The sequence below is a fragment of the Phalaenopsis equestris genome, unplaced genomic scaffold, assembly GCF_001263595.1.
Source record: "Phalaenopsis equestris unplaced genomic scaffold, ASM126359v1 Scaffold000256, whole genome shotgun sequence".
NCBI classification, from domain to species: Eukaryota; Viridiplantae; Streptophyta; class Magnoliopsida; order Asparagales; family Orchidaceae; genus Phalaenopsis; species Phalaenopsis equestris.
This window is the reverse complement of record NW_018164698.1, coordinates 145,600-160,351: the sequence shown is the minus strand read 5'-3', so window position 1 is coordinate 160,351 and position 14,752 is coordinate 145,600. Positions and strand designations below refer to the sequence as shown.

The 14,752-nt window shown below is 37.1% G+C and overlaps 1 protein-coding gene across 5 annotated transcripts in view; it reads right to left on the bottom strand.

The window, feature by feature from the left end:
* The window catches only part of LOC110024399 (tyrosine-specific transport protein-like), a 65,477-nt gene that overhangs the window by 4,941 nt on the left and 45,784 nt on the right, over positions 1-14,752 (bottom strand). For 4 of the 5 annotated variants that reach the window (XR_002293992.1, XM_020724338.1, XM_020724341.1 and 1 more), the window contains 4 exons: positions 11,485-11,541; positions 2,446-2,515; positions 2,241-2,342; positions 2,126-2,178 (listed from right to left, as the gene is read on the bottom strand). Coding sequence is in view for 4 of the 5 variants with exons in the window: in XM_020724338.1 (XP_020579997.1) it covers positions 2,126-2,178; positions 2,241-2,342; positions 2,446-2,515; positions 11,485-11,541 (282 nt within the window). In the remaining variant the exon portion in view is untranslated. The remainder of the gene's footprint in view (positions 1-2,125; positions 2,179-2,240; positions 2,343-2,445; positions 2,516-11,484; positions 11,542-14,752) is intronic. The other variant, XM_020724340.1, reaches the window with a different exon arrangement.

Below are 14,752 nucleotides of genomic sequence, written 5' to 3'. Positions count from 1 at the left end.
TACATGAGAATAAGTGATATGTATGAACAAATTAATAATAAAAAAACTACCAACAACCCGCACATGAAAGCAGTCAGAAAAAAAAAAAAACATACAACAAATGCAAATGGATTAAAAAAATGGTTTTTCCATGTAAGCTTTCAGTCGCCTGTATTACGAGCGACTATGCCAAAATATAAATTTATATTTTGCAATATCGAAAATCTTAAGTTATATTAACGAAATGCTTGGTTTTAAAATTTTCCTGGATGATGATGGACCTGATCAAGATTCTACGATTATGTCATCCTGGTTTGTCATAATCACTGGTTTACTTAGTGAAGGTAATCGCCTAACCTGACAGAAGAATTTTTGTCAGTAGTCATTGATTGTTTTGTATTGAGATTTGAACCTTATTTAGAAATCTATTCGTAAAAAGGAAAGAAGCAGGAGGGTGTTGAGGCATACGTTACTGTAGCTCTGTAGCACCGCAAATGTGTTACTGTAGTAGCTACATTAACCGCAGAAATATCTCTTTCATATTATCCTTTTTTTTCCTTTTTTAGCTTCTTCCCTCCATATTCATTGTCTGTCTCTTCTACCACCTTCCACTTCTATCCTATTTTCAAATTTCTTCATTTCCCGCCACCCCTCTTTTATTCCTTGCCTATTCTCCTACTTGTCCAGTATTTCTATTTCCACCTTATTTATAGATGTCGTTTGCTAAAGGCAGGGGAGGTTTTCGATGAGTGGAGAATTAAGAGTTTTATCTTTGAGACATTCTTCCCCTACGGGGGTTGAACCCGACAAAGAGAAGGTGCTCCAACTGTAACTCGTCCGAGTTGGTGACAGTCTCCAAGGGTGTGGTTGGTGCTCCAACTGTAGCTCGACCCTGACAAGATATTTATCCTTCTGAAGCTCCCCTCTGACCCCACTTCCAGCAACTTTCATTCATTTCTGTGGCCAAAACCAGCTGCCCCAACCCCTCCCGAACTTGTTGTCCTATCTTCCAGTCGCCCATCTGCAGCTCCCACATCTCCCAGACTTCATCCCATCACCCAACCACCCATTCTCTGCAGCAGAACATTATCGTCCAGCTAGTCCCTTCCATGCCAGCTACTCTGCCGCCCCCTCAACAATCTTCCAGCCTGCTGTCACGCCTCCCAAACCGGTTGTCTAGCCTCCCGGAACCTGCTACCCAACCTACTAGCCATCTACCTACACTCTCCCAACCTTCCAACCTCCCCTAGAGCCTTCAACCCTTCCCTCTTTCCCACTCGCTACTGTGTTAACGCCACCACCACCCTTGGATTGTCTCTTCCGGTCGAGGCTAATTATTGGTGTTTATTGTTTATATGTGATGTCGTTTATTTCATGCTCGCAAGTGTCTTATTTGTACCCTTTAGAAATAATAATTGTTTTATTTTTTCGAGGTGGTTTGGGTTTCCTCCAGTATGAAGGGAATATTGATGCAAACTTGGGGTTTATTTGTAAAACTTTGTAATACCCTATTAAGCCCGAGTTATGAATGTAGAGGGCAAGTTTTCCGAACAATTTTTACTACGTGATATCAAAGCCTAACCCTAACAGTTGTCGCGTTGGTGCTGATTGTTGGGATCAGCATGCATTGTTGATGCTGCTCGACTCCAAGATCGGCGTGTAGAGACACTGAACTACGATTTTCTCTTCTTTCCGCTTTGTCATCGTGAAATAGTCACGACTATAGCTAATTGGTACGGCAACAAAGGGATTGCAGCTTGAAAATTGGAGATACAGTTGCAATTAGAGCTAACTGGGAAGGTGATCGTGATTATTTATTCGATATGAAAGATTTGAATGGTAGAAATGTAAAAAAACAAAGTTTAGATATTAGAAATGTAAATACATAAGAATAGGGTGGTATGTATGTAAATGCCCCTAAATACAATATTCACACTACTTGCAAATAATGAAGGCTCTCATGCCATTAAAGGTTGGCTGTTTTTCACTTCATTCTACCATAAAACCTTAAACATAAGAAGCTAATTTGTCAAAATGCTAATTTCTATTACATTGTGTTAGAGCAACATGAATTATGAGAAACTCGAAACTGATATATATGAAAGGAAACAAGATCGAAAAAATACTGAAGAAAAAGGATTTGCACCTGACTTTTGATAGGTTTCCCTCAAGGTTTGTGCAAAGAACTGGAACTACATTCTGAAAATAACAAGAACAGTGTTAATATACTCATATAAGAGGAGAAAAGCTACATCATTTACCTGGTAGACAAATGACAGAGCAATTATAGGTACACTTTGCGGAACGGCCTCAAAATTAGCCTGAAGAAGAGAACTCCATTGCAGGTCTCCACTTGCCACTCCCTATATGTAAAATGGAAGTATGGTACAGCTAACGTAAAGCAATCTTTTTTCTATATTGAAGTAGCTACTTAGGTAACAGAAGTCAAATAAGAAAGCCTTTTACCACGAGTGCTGTAAAGGAAATGACGATGCCGAACACCAAAACTCCATTAATTGCTCCAAGTACCCTCTGACTGCAGTGCATATCAACTTAGAATCAATTTATTTTGCTAGCAAGAGTCTGAAAATTCGAAGGAGAATTTACATACATACCATCTAATTCCTATGTATTTACATATCTAACACCTAACCTTCACCTTCACATTATAACTGTTGAGATTTGTATCTTATTTTGAGAGGTTTAAATGTAAATAGGAAATATAGAAGTAGTCTAAGGATTATTTGTAAAAGGATTATAAGGCTCCATAGAAGCCCAACTCACAAATGAAGGAAACAACGCTTTACCAAAATTATTCACGTCATCGTATCAGAGCCTAGCCGTCACAACCGTTTCTTCTTGCGAAATAGTCATGCTAACTGGGAAGGCACAGGGTTCATCCTCGCCACTAGGACGGGATAGCAGGATAAAGGCACGTGATCGGTTTGTACTGGCCTCACACTAGCTGAATTGCGGGATGAAGGCCCTCGTAAGAATGAACAGGTGATGCGGCTAGGGCTTCGGCGTTGAGCGACTGCGGGTAGATCAGGAAGATCAGGGAAGAGCAAAGTGCGGCTCGATTTACTTCTACGGATAGGAGAGGCAAACAATAGAAGAACCAAGGAAAATGGGCTAGTGCAAGCGAACAGGGAGCGACGAAATGCAAAGGATTGATTTTCTCTGTATGATTCTCGTTCCAAAAGGGGAGTGGGATTTGTGCATGCAGAGAGCAGAAGAGATAGACAGGTGTGGAGGCTTCAAGTTGGGTCACGTGCAGAACAGCGAAGGTTCTATGGTAAATGCAGGAACGGCTCTAACGAGACTGCAAAGAAGCAGGGAAGATTAGGGCTTTGTCTCTGTTGCAGTTTTGAGAATCCGGAAAGGAAACGAAACTCTATTGTGTGTTGATATTTCCAAGTGAGTGAGGGTTCATCTGTTTGTAATTGAGGAAAGAAATCTGTCTCTTAATGTGTGAGAGACAGACGAAGGCTGCGGAATAGTTAAATTGATGATATAAGTTGCATAAGGCTACATTCTAAATCAAGTGGACTTCTAGGTATGTCAAGTATGACAGGAACCCAGGGGAAGACCCGCAGGTGCTTCAACTACAAAGAAGTGAGACACCTGAGCATGGCTTGTCCAAAACCAGACAAGGAGAGAGAGATGGGTGGACGTGGATAGCCTAGAGGTTGTGGTCGTAATCATGGGGGCTTGAGAGATGGAAGAAGGGGCTACCGGGCAAATGGTAGAAATGAATGAGGGAAAGACATGGATAGTCTTTACCAATGAGGATCACGAGTTACTGAAGATGCTAAAAAGGAAACAAAGAGCGGCAGGTAATGTGACTGAGGACGCATCCACCTTATCATCATCCAAGGGAAACACTGCTAGTTATGCTCACTCAGCTAAAAGTACTCGTGATACACATACTTTTGCCTCTATATCCACCACAAGATCACTAGAATGGATAGTAGACTCTAGTGCATCTCGACATGTGACAGGTATTGCTAGTGAGTTATCTTCCTATATTCATCCAGCAGTTCCAGAGCACATTTAAAACGCTGATGATACAACACAACCTGTGGTTGGTAAGAGTATAGTGAGGTGTAATAATTCTATGACTTTGTATAATGTTTTGCATGCTCCATCCTTTCCAGTGAACCTTTTATACATTAGTTTCATTATACTTCAATTAAATTGTGTTCTTTTATTTGATATTCCAAAAACGCTGATGATACAACACAGCCTGTGGTTGGTAAGAGTATAGTGACGTGTAATAATTCTATGACTTTGTATAATGTTTTGAATGCTCCATCCCTTCCAGTGAACCTTTTATACATTGGTGTCATTATACTTCAATTAAATTGTGTTGTTTTATTTGATATTCCAAAGGTGATCTTTCAAGGAAGGGAACTGACACGTGGCAAAGTGAACTCTAATAATTGGATAGAGAGTGGATGGACTCAGCCTTGACATCCATGGTTAGAATGCTAAAGCAGGAGAATCTGAGAGGGGCGAAAAGGATGGTTTGCTACTACATCACAGGCATATGAGACACTCTTTGTTTAGTCTATTGATTTGCTTGCATCCATCCTTGTATGAAAAAATGAATAAACAAAAACTCGTGTGATACCGGAGAAGAAGACCTAAATCACAAAAGAAACACAATTATGAAATTGAAATCGGTTACAACGACGAATCTTCAACATAAAATAAAGGATAAAAAATACACAACATAGAACGACACGAACAAACACCTTGAAAGTGTATCCCAAGGGCGATGGAGGTTTCCTGGTGGATCCAGAGACTTGCGACAGCTAGGGTGGATGCGGGAGAGGGCCCGACAGGGGTTGGAAGGTGAACTGGAGGAGGGAGGCTATAGGTTAAGGTGAGGGGAAAATTTTTGGGTGGCAGGGAGGTAGGTTGGAAGGTGGGTACAAGATGGGAAGGTGGGAAAATAGTTGGGAAGGCTCTCCAGCAGTTTCAGAGGGTGGATAGCGAGCGAGGAAAAGCTAACAACAAGAGGAAGGGTCGGGACAACAAGGTAGCTATTGTAGGGGTGTCGGCTGACTGCTGCGAGGGACTTGAAAGGGCTGGACAACAGGTTGTAGCTGGAAGGGAGTCAGCAGTGTAGGGAGAAGTTGTTGGGGGTGGCCGACGACTAAGGGAAATGGAGGAGAAGTAGTATAGAAAATAAAAGTGGAGATATAACCACCACCCCGGAGTAGGATACAGTCGAAGCACCACCACCTCCTTGGATACAACCCACAAAGAGAAAAAAGACTCTATACAATAATTTTAAATCAACACACACCAAAAACTAAACCCTAAATCTGGAAAACAACAATTTAAAGACTCTCAGGGGAAAAACAGAGAAGGAAAGCTCTCGTAAGGAAATCACAGAAAAGGATGGAGAGGAAAGGGATTGGCGGCAATTCCACCCTTTCTAAACCGCCGCTCGATCGAGCGGGATGCAAAAAAGGCATGGAACAAGGCGCGGGAGGCCGCTCGTCCTGTCAGGATTCTCGTCTAGATCACTTGGCCCAGGATTCCCCAAGATCGACCTCAATTGGGCAAGTCGGTTCACTAGCGAGAGTTCACGCTCCCGCGATTCCGCTACAGGAGAGCGCCGCTCCCGCGTGGTCACGGCAAGTTCAGCGTCATTGTGCGTGATGCTTGTGAGGCGGTAAGCATACTAAGAGCTCTTATGTTTGTTTTGGTAAAATGTGTTCTTATATTTTTAATTTGGTGCGCTCAGATGTATGGGACCTTGCTCTACAACTCCTATGGATTGTTGCAGATATTATGTCTTTCATCGTTTGTTTTTCTCATGTTACTTTGTTATATCTGATGATAAACAAAAGTAAAGTACTTGTCTGCTTTAAAGACTTCATAAGACATTCAAACTGAATAAAATGTTGTAGTGAAGGTATTGAGGTCCGAAAATGAAATAAAGTATAACAACAAGGCGTTTGGGAAATACTTGTTAGCCCAAGAAATACAGCATCAAACCATGTGTTCATACACACCGACACAAAATGAAATAGCTGAGAGGAAAAATAGATGCCTTCTAAAGGTACCTCAAAACAAGATGATCACGATGAATGTCCTAAAGCACTTGTGGGAGAAGACAGTTTTGACGACCTAGTTGATCAACAAAATGCCCTCAAGGGTGTTAGATTGGTATTATCATTGTCAGATGTTGAAATGTAAAATAACAAAATCCTCCCCTTGAAAGTTTTTGGTTGTGAATGTTTTGTGAAGGACAACAGACCATCAGTAGGAAAATTGGATCCTAGAGCTATAAAGTGTGTTTTCGTGGATTATTATGGTACAAAAAAGGATATGTTTGTTTGATTCCGATTGAGAAGAGACTGTTTGTGAGCATGGATGTGTCCTTTAGAGAGCTCAAACCATAATACACTCTGGAGGTGACATCACCCTATAGTGACTCATCAGATACTAGAAGTATGAGGCATGAGGGGGAGAGTAGTGATGGTCAGAGATCGATGCATGTGGGAACGATGCCTTGTCCCTTTGTGTGAGAAGGATCAGCTGAGGAAGACCCTTAAAATGAAGAAAATGAGCCTTAAAGTGGAGGAACTCAAGCTCAAAGGGAGTTGAGAGTATGCAAGGAGGAGATAGAATGAGAGAGAAGTACCTACCGTGTCACTCCTGTCATCAAATCACTTGTTCTACCCCGACTCCTGAAACACCTACACCATCTACTTTAGAATCAGAATACCCAAGTGATATGATTCTTCTCCCTTATCCTCTCACTCTTATGGCTTTAAGGAGGACCTCTCGCAGCAATTTGGGTCGTTCATGTGATTGTTATTCTCCTGATTATTTTGGTTTCTCACAAAACATTGTTCAATTTGTCTCATACTCTAACATATCATCTGTACACTGAGCATTAATTGCATCTTTAGACAAGGTCTCTATACCTTAGTGTTGGCAGGTAGCTAAGAGAGGTCCAAAGTGGAAGACTGCTATGCTAGAAGAACTTGGTGTTCTGGATAAGAACAAAACGTGGGAGATAATGTCATTACCGATGGGGAAAAGAACAGTTGGGTGTAAGTGAATCTTCAAAGCAACACAAAATCAAGAAGAGGAAGTGGAGCATTACAAGGCAAGATTGGTGGCGAAAAGGTACAGTCAGACATATGACATTAACTATGACGAGACATTTGCACCAGTAACAAAGACGAGCACAGTGAGGACACTTGTTTCTTTGATTGTGAATGATGGATGGAGGTTACACCAACTCGATGTGAATAATGATTTTCTTCATGGTGAGTTACTAAAGGAGATGTATTCGAACATAGCACCAGGATTTGGGACATGTCAAACAGTGGGCAAGGTCTTCAGGCTCTGGAAGTCATTTTATAGCATAAAATAATCTCCTCAAGGCTGATTTAACAAGTTTAGAAAAGTTATGTTGGGCATAAGATATCAACAGATCAATGTTGATAATGCAGTATTATTTCAACAAAATGGTGGGCACATCGCTATGCTTGTTATGGATGTTGATGATATAATTATCACTGATGATGATGAGGCAGAGATTGCTCAACTAAATAATAAATTGGGCAAAGATTTTTAGGTTAAGGACCTTAGACAGCTTAGATACTTCCTTGGGATTGAGGTGACTCATAGACCAAACGGGGTGGTTTTATCTCAAAGAAAGTATGTATTAGATCTCTTTACAAAAACATGCATGCTGGGATGCAAGCCTGCAATCTCTCCAATTGATCAAAAGACTAAGTTAAGTGCAGACATCGTGAGGGATATCAGAGATTGGTGGGTCGTTTAATCTATCTGAGTCACATGCGTACCGACATCTCATTTCCAGTGAGAGTGGCAAGCCGCTATATGCATGATTCAAGGAAGGTTCATATGGATGTCGTGTATCAAATTCTGAGATAATTGAAAAGTGCACTAGGGAAGTGGTTGATCATTAGAAAGAATGGGCACGTAGGCATTGAGGGCTATTGTGATGCTGGTTGGCTGAGCTATACAAATGACATAAGATCCAACTCATGATACTGCATGTTTGTAGGTGACAACTTGGTCTCTTGGAAGAACAAGAAACAATCTGTAGTAGCGAGGTCTGTAATAACATAAATAAAATAAAATAAAATAAACTGAATAATAATAATAATAAAATTAATTAATTAATATAAGGTGCGGACAGTTAGAAGAGTCGCAACCCTCACAAAAATTTTAACTCATTCGAAATAGTCGAATGAGCAAGGAGAAATTGTCGTATCCCAGAGAGAGAAAGGAAGAAAGAAACAGTAGAAGTAGTTAAAGGAGAAGGAAAACTTGATGCCCAAATCGAACAGCTTTGCCAATCTTCGTGCAGGTGGAAGGAAGATCGGGCGACTCGACACTATGCTCACGGAGGAAGAGAAAGCGATATCGTATGAGTGTGTCGCCCTGGATTGAGTTGTGCAAAGTAAAGCTCCGACTACCCTGCTGCTCTGTTGAATTGAGCCTCAACCAAAGGAGAAGAGAAGGTGAGTCAAACTTCTGCAGTGCTCGCGTGCGTATAGAAGAAGAGGAGGAAGAAGTATGTGATTTGCTTGGGCGACTCGAGATCGAAGGAAAAAAGAAATCTTGCTTGTGGCTCTAGATCAAACTGAGACCGAAGGGTGGCGAAGGAGAGAGATCTAGCATGCAAGATGAAGAGAAGAGTCGAAGCTTCGTGTGTGAGCTAGAGCTAAGGTCAGAGCTTTTAAATAAAGTATGTGTAATATTTAAGTTAGTATATTGTTAGATAAAAAATTATATTTATTTGTGAGGGTATGTTTAATTAATTAATGTAAAGTTTTACTGAAATCTGGGATTAAACAAATAGTGAATTGAGATTTGAAGGAAAGGTTGGAGGAGTGTGCCAATGAGAGTGGAGATTGATACCAACAAAAATCTTCATATTTAAATTAAACAAATTATTCAAATGTTATATACATATTTTTTATGTTAAAATATAGTTTATTTGAACCAGGTCTTGTAGAGGAAGATTGAGAGGGAAGGGGAAGGGTTGGACAACCAAAAGACTTCAAGGATTTTGGCTTACTAATGGAATTAATTGCTTAATTAGTTACATAAATTAATAATATTAAATTTATTTAGATTGGGAGATGTGAAGAATTCGATAAATCATTTGGATTTCATGAAGATAAGAATCCTAAAGCTAAAAGAGGTAATCGTTTTAAAAATTATTTTATATTTAAATAAGACTCTCTTTATAATGTAATTATTATAGTTATATGCATATTTAATTGGTTTAGGTGCTAAGAAGTAAAGTGAAGTATAGATATTTCAGAGGTCTCTTAAGAATAAACTGAGTAATTATTTTCTATATGTATTAAATTTAAATTTGTTTAATGTTTTAGACAAATAAAATTTATGATTTTATGCATGTTGTAGCTTAAGAATAAAAGAAATCAAACGGGAAAAAGGAAAATGAATGTTTAATGTCTTTAAAAGGTGGTAATTTAAAGGAAATAAAATGAAAGGTAAAGGTTTAAGTCGTACAGAATTACCCCCATATGATACTGGCGGGGAAGCAATATACTTGTGCACGTTAAAAGAACTGGTAAAGATACATTTGTGAATGCAATTTGAGGGTACCTTCGAGTATATTTTGTAGGTTGCCTTCAAACACATTTTGAGGGTGTCTTCGAGCATATTTTTGAGGATATTTTCAAGTATGACGGTAATCCTATTATGACTTTTAAAAATGTTGAAAATGATAATTACTTAAAGTGAAACGGGAATGACCAAAATTAAAGTTTTAATGAAATTTACTGCCTTTTCCTTTTTTGGTGATTCATGCATAGCATAACATAAGAATTAAGTGCATATTAAATTATAATTATTCACTAAGTTTTACTTACAATTGAAGTTAAATATTTTCTTTCAGAAGAAGAAAAGTTTTAGGTTGATATGTCTGATAAAAGAGACTTTATTTACCAAAGGAGAACCACTATTGCTTGGTATTTTCTTGATGAAAGTTTTCTTTACAATTTATGTTGTTTTTTATTTACTGTTTAGTACTGGATTGAGTTGTTATTTTTGGATGTTATTATTTTTGGATGATTTATATTTATTGCGCTTGTGGATCAGTGGTTCTTTTATATGTATTGGAAGTTTTCAAAAATGTGGATAGTTAAATGTTAATACCGTCCTACCATTGTTTCCACCTCCGTTAATTCTAAGCACCGGGTTAGGTCGTGACAAGGTCAATTGTAAAGGTAGAGTCCAGGGTGAAAGCCTTAGGTGTTGTTGAGATGGTGTGGTTGAGAGCCTTGTTGGTCGAGCACAAGGTGGATCAAGGAGCCCAAATGAAGTTGTGGTAAGACAACAAGTCAACAATCAACATTTCCAACAATCTGATTCAACACGATAGAACCAAACATGTGGAGATTGATAGATTCTTATCAAAGAAAAGCTGAATAACGGGCTATTGGAACCAAGTCATGTAGCCATTGGAGAGCAACTAGTTGATTGCCTCACTAAAGGACTTGGTTTTATGTGACAATATGGGCTTAATAGATATCTTTTGCCCATCTTGAGGGGTCTAATTGTAAATAGGAAATATAGAAGAAATCAAGGGGTTATTTGTAAAATGATTATAAGGCTCTATAGAAGCCCAACTCATGAATGAAAGAAAAAACCCTTTACCAAAACTATTTTCTTCAAAAACTATCCAAATATTTCATCACATCAAAAATGCCATGTTAACTTTTAAGAAGTTAGAAAGCCTAAATAGAGAGATCTAATTACATGATCTTTACTCTATTAGAGGTATTCCTAAACTATAGAGATTCAAAGTGTGTGTGTGTGTGTGTGTGTGTGTGTAACATGTTTTTAATGAGAATAAGAAAGAAGTTTTTTCCATTATAATAACAAAGTTAAACATGCCAAAATAAGAATGCTAAGATAAATTTGTAGAAAATTAACAAAGATAAATTGGTAAAATTTTGTATAAAAAGGATTTTGGAAAAATATTTATTGAATAGAAGGTAGTTGTGAATAGACTCGAGTAATAGGAACATGCTTGATAAATGTTAGAAAACATAACCATTAGAAGAGTAGAGATATTTTTAATGTTGAAGGAATATAACTTCATATAGGTAGAAATTTCTCAAAATAATTTGCAAAGAATATGTTTAAAAGCTCATACAGCACTCTTGATGAATGAATAAAAAATGAAAATTCAAATGAGTAATCCAAATACACACATACAGGAGATATCAAGTATATATGAAATAAAATTTTAACCTCTCTAAAGATTGGATAACAAATTATTAGGTTTATCTGAATAAATCCTAATCCATCTAAAGAAAATGAGCTATAGATATGATTCCTCAAAACCTAGATCCGTAATCCTAATTAGCAAAAATCCATACGCTAGAAAACTACTTGTTGCATATACACATAACAAAATGAAATCCAACCACATATCTAATACTATGAAGTAAGATAATAACAAACCTTCCGTAGTAGCATATGCCACCAAAAATCAACGAAAACAATGTAGCACTCTCCCATCTGCAAGGATTTTCCATGAAAATATTATTACAAAAATAGAATAATAGAAAAATTCTTTCACCATTGTTCATATACTAAAAATGCATTACCAAATACTCAACCAAAATGGAATATCAACTAAAGTTCTAGAAATCATGATAAAAACGCACTGAGATTCACTAGAGATTATAAACAAAAAAACATATAAAAATTGAGCTAAAATGCAAATCTTACAAGATCCCCCAAACATTATTTAAGCTATCTTACATCTTGAACAAGGAACAAAGGGTATTGTACAGATTTACCATTTGGTTCAAACCTCCTAATGGAAGCCTATAGTTAGGTACTGATTCAGGATGCTAAGGGTCAAGAGTTCCTATTATAACTCAATGGTGAGATGTTGCAAGCACAGCATTCAGATAAAAGAAATATTAATGCAAAGACTACTAATTAAAAATACTAATTGTTTTTCTTTTTAATTAATCTAATAAAACATAAGAAATTCTAATCAAATGATTGCTTAAATTAAGGAAATCAACAATAAAATGAAATCATTTAAAAAAATTGCAACTCGAATAGGATTCACATTTAAATTAGAAAATGCAGCTAATCCTAGATTTAATTAAAATCTAAATTGCTTGAAAAAATCAATCAAGAATTTTTTAGAGGAAAAATAAAAACGAAAGAATTCCCCAAAGAGATTGACGGTCGCTATTGCACCGCACTCAAAAGACATTCTACAGGTACAACAATAATTAATGTTTTTATATTTATGCATTTTCAAGGAACATTCTAATAGACCAGCTAAATTAGCCGTAACCTTCACACAAGCAAGGATGTTAAGATAGTTCTATTAGGATAAGTGTGAATCTTTAAACTCCTAAATAGATCCCACTGTTAGCACTGTCGAACATAGAGAATCTTATAAGTAATCTCACATCATCTTAGTCTTGCCAATGTTGATGAGCCCTAGAGTGCCCTAGCTCGCACCACCACCAAAATGGTTGCATGGAATCGACACCTTCATTAAAGCCTAACACATAAGAGATTGCTGAACTGAACGTTAGGCTCCCTCAAGTTCCTTAGGTTACCGACATAATCACGTGATTTCTCTCGTGTTCTCTCCCGACCGACCTTTCGCACCACCCTAGCTCAGTATATAACAACCAAAGGCTAGGGCAATGCAACCATGTCCCTTGCAGCCGCCTCTGACTCCGCCTTCTTCCTGCTCCAACACAAGTAGCTAACAATAGCACCTCTACTCATTCCCCCTCCTTTAGACTGAAAGCCAGCCAAAGACCTCCTTCCTTTGGTCAAGAGATTTCATACTTGCTAACAAAAATGCTTTGTTGTAGTTCCATTTTCCATTTCAACTTAGGGTGTTCTCGAAGTCGTCATCGCCAACCACAAAAGAATCTATAAGTAACCTTGTCTCTTCTTATATTTCCTTCTCTTTCCAGTTCAACATTGAAATCAAATTAATCCAACATATTCATAATTATTATTATTTACTATGAGAAAATAGTAGACTTGTTTAAATATCACTTTCTTAGAATTAGATTAGGTGAGTAGAATTTATTTACTTAGGTGATAGTGCTGTAATCCAAGTTATTTAGGTCCAACTATCAACCCTTAAAAGTTTGTATTTGAGTTGAAATAGAATAATTTGTTTGTTTTCAAGTGTTCGATTCTTTGATATGACGTAGATATTAAAGTATAATTTTTGGTTGTAAGATCATCAAACATTCTCACTTATGTTGTTTCACATTTGGCACACACGACGTTACTACAAGAATTGTTGCCATTGAATCTATCAGAACTGAACTTGGGCTTCTTCTCATTGGATCCCTCTAATTGATCTACATGTTCTCTTTCATCAGCACTCTTTCTCTTGTGCATCTTCTTACGCTTCGGAGCAAGCTGATAATCGCTCTCCGCTCTTTCATCACGTTCCACTAATACCTAGTATTCATCGATCACCAAAGGCACCAACAACTATCTAATTGAATCATTTAATCCTGAAAGAAATATGTACACATTTCTTCCACAATAGTGATCAACTATGTCGCAGACCTCGATAGTGCAGTGCATTCTGCTTCATATTGCATGATTGTCTTCTCTCCCCGCACTAACTTAATGAACATGACTTGTATCTATCTTCAAGCGTATATGGGTACAAATCATTCTCTAAAAAGCTCCAAAAACTCTTCCCAACTTGTCATCATGTTGGGTATGTCCTTAGCTTGTCCTGACGTTGCCCACGCCACAACCTTTCGGCTTCTCTATCCAATACAACAGTAGCTAACGATACTCTTACTTCACCCAGACAAAAGTAGCTAACTATCTAATATCTTTTCAATTACCATTAGCAAATTTTATGCTTCAATCGAATCTTCAGTTCCCTTAAACAATGGTAGACATAAATCTTGGAATCTTCAAGTACTTATCCACAGCGACTGTATCACTTTCGATGGGATGCGATATGGACTCCTAAATCAATTGTGTCATCATCTTCATCATCCAGGTCAGGACATCACATTCACATTTATAGTAGGTTGTACTTCATCGTTTTCTATAGAATTCTATTCTTCCATAATTTTGGATGTATCGCTATGTTTGTATGAATATAAATTAATTTAAGTTAAATTTAAATTTTTATTTTTATTATTATTAATATTTTCTTATAATTACTATTGCTTTTTCATCTATATTACATTAATTAATCCTAGACCTTATTCTGAAATCACATTTCTTACAACCCGGCCCGTAACGTAGAATTAATCAAGACAGGTACTAACGGTCGGACGGTGTGAATTAAGATTTTTATGTTCAATTTCTATAACTAGCTATTAACAAATGAACGAACCATTAAAAAATTTATATTAAATAAGTATAATTAAATTTTCCTCATTACAGACCTTCTATAAATATATTTTATTCTATTGTTCATTTTTAATCAATTAATTTTATCTGAAAAGTTGGTTTAAAATAATAATGAACTAAAAAAAGTAAGTGAATACTTATACTCCTAAACTACGGTAATATAAAGTAAATAAAATAATATGCATGTCAGTTAAGCTTTTAACAAATTAGAATAAAACATTTGATCATTTCTGAATATGACCACTTAAATATTTTATTATACTAATAGCATATTTATATCATTTATATATATATATATATATATAATGTTACAAGAGCAACAACAACAACAACAACAAAGCACTTATCT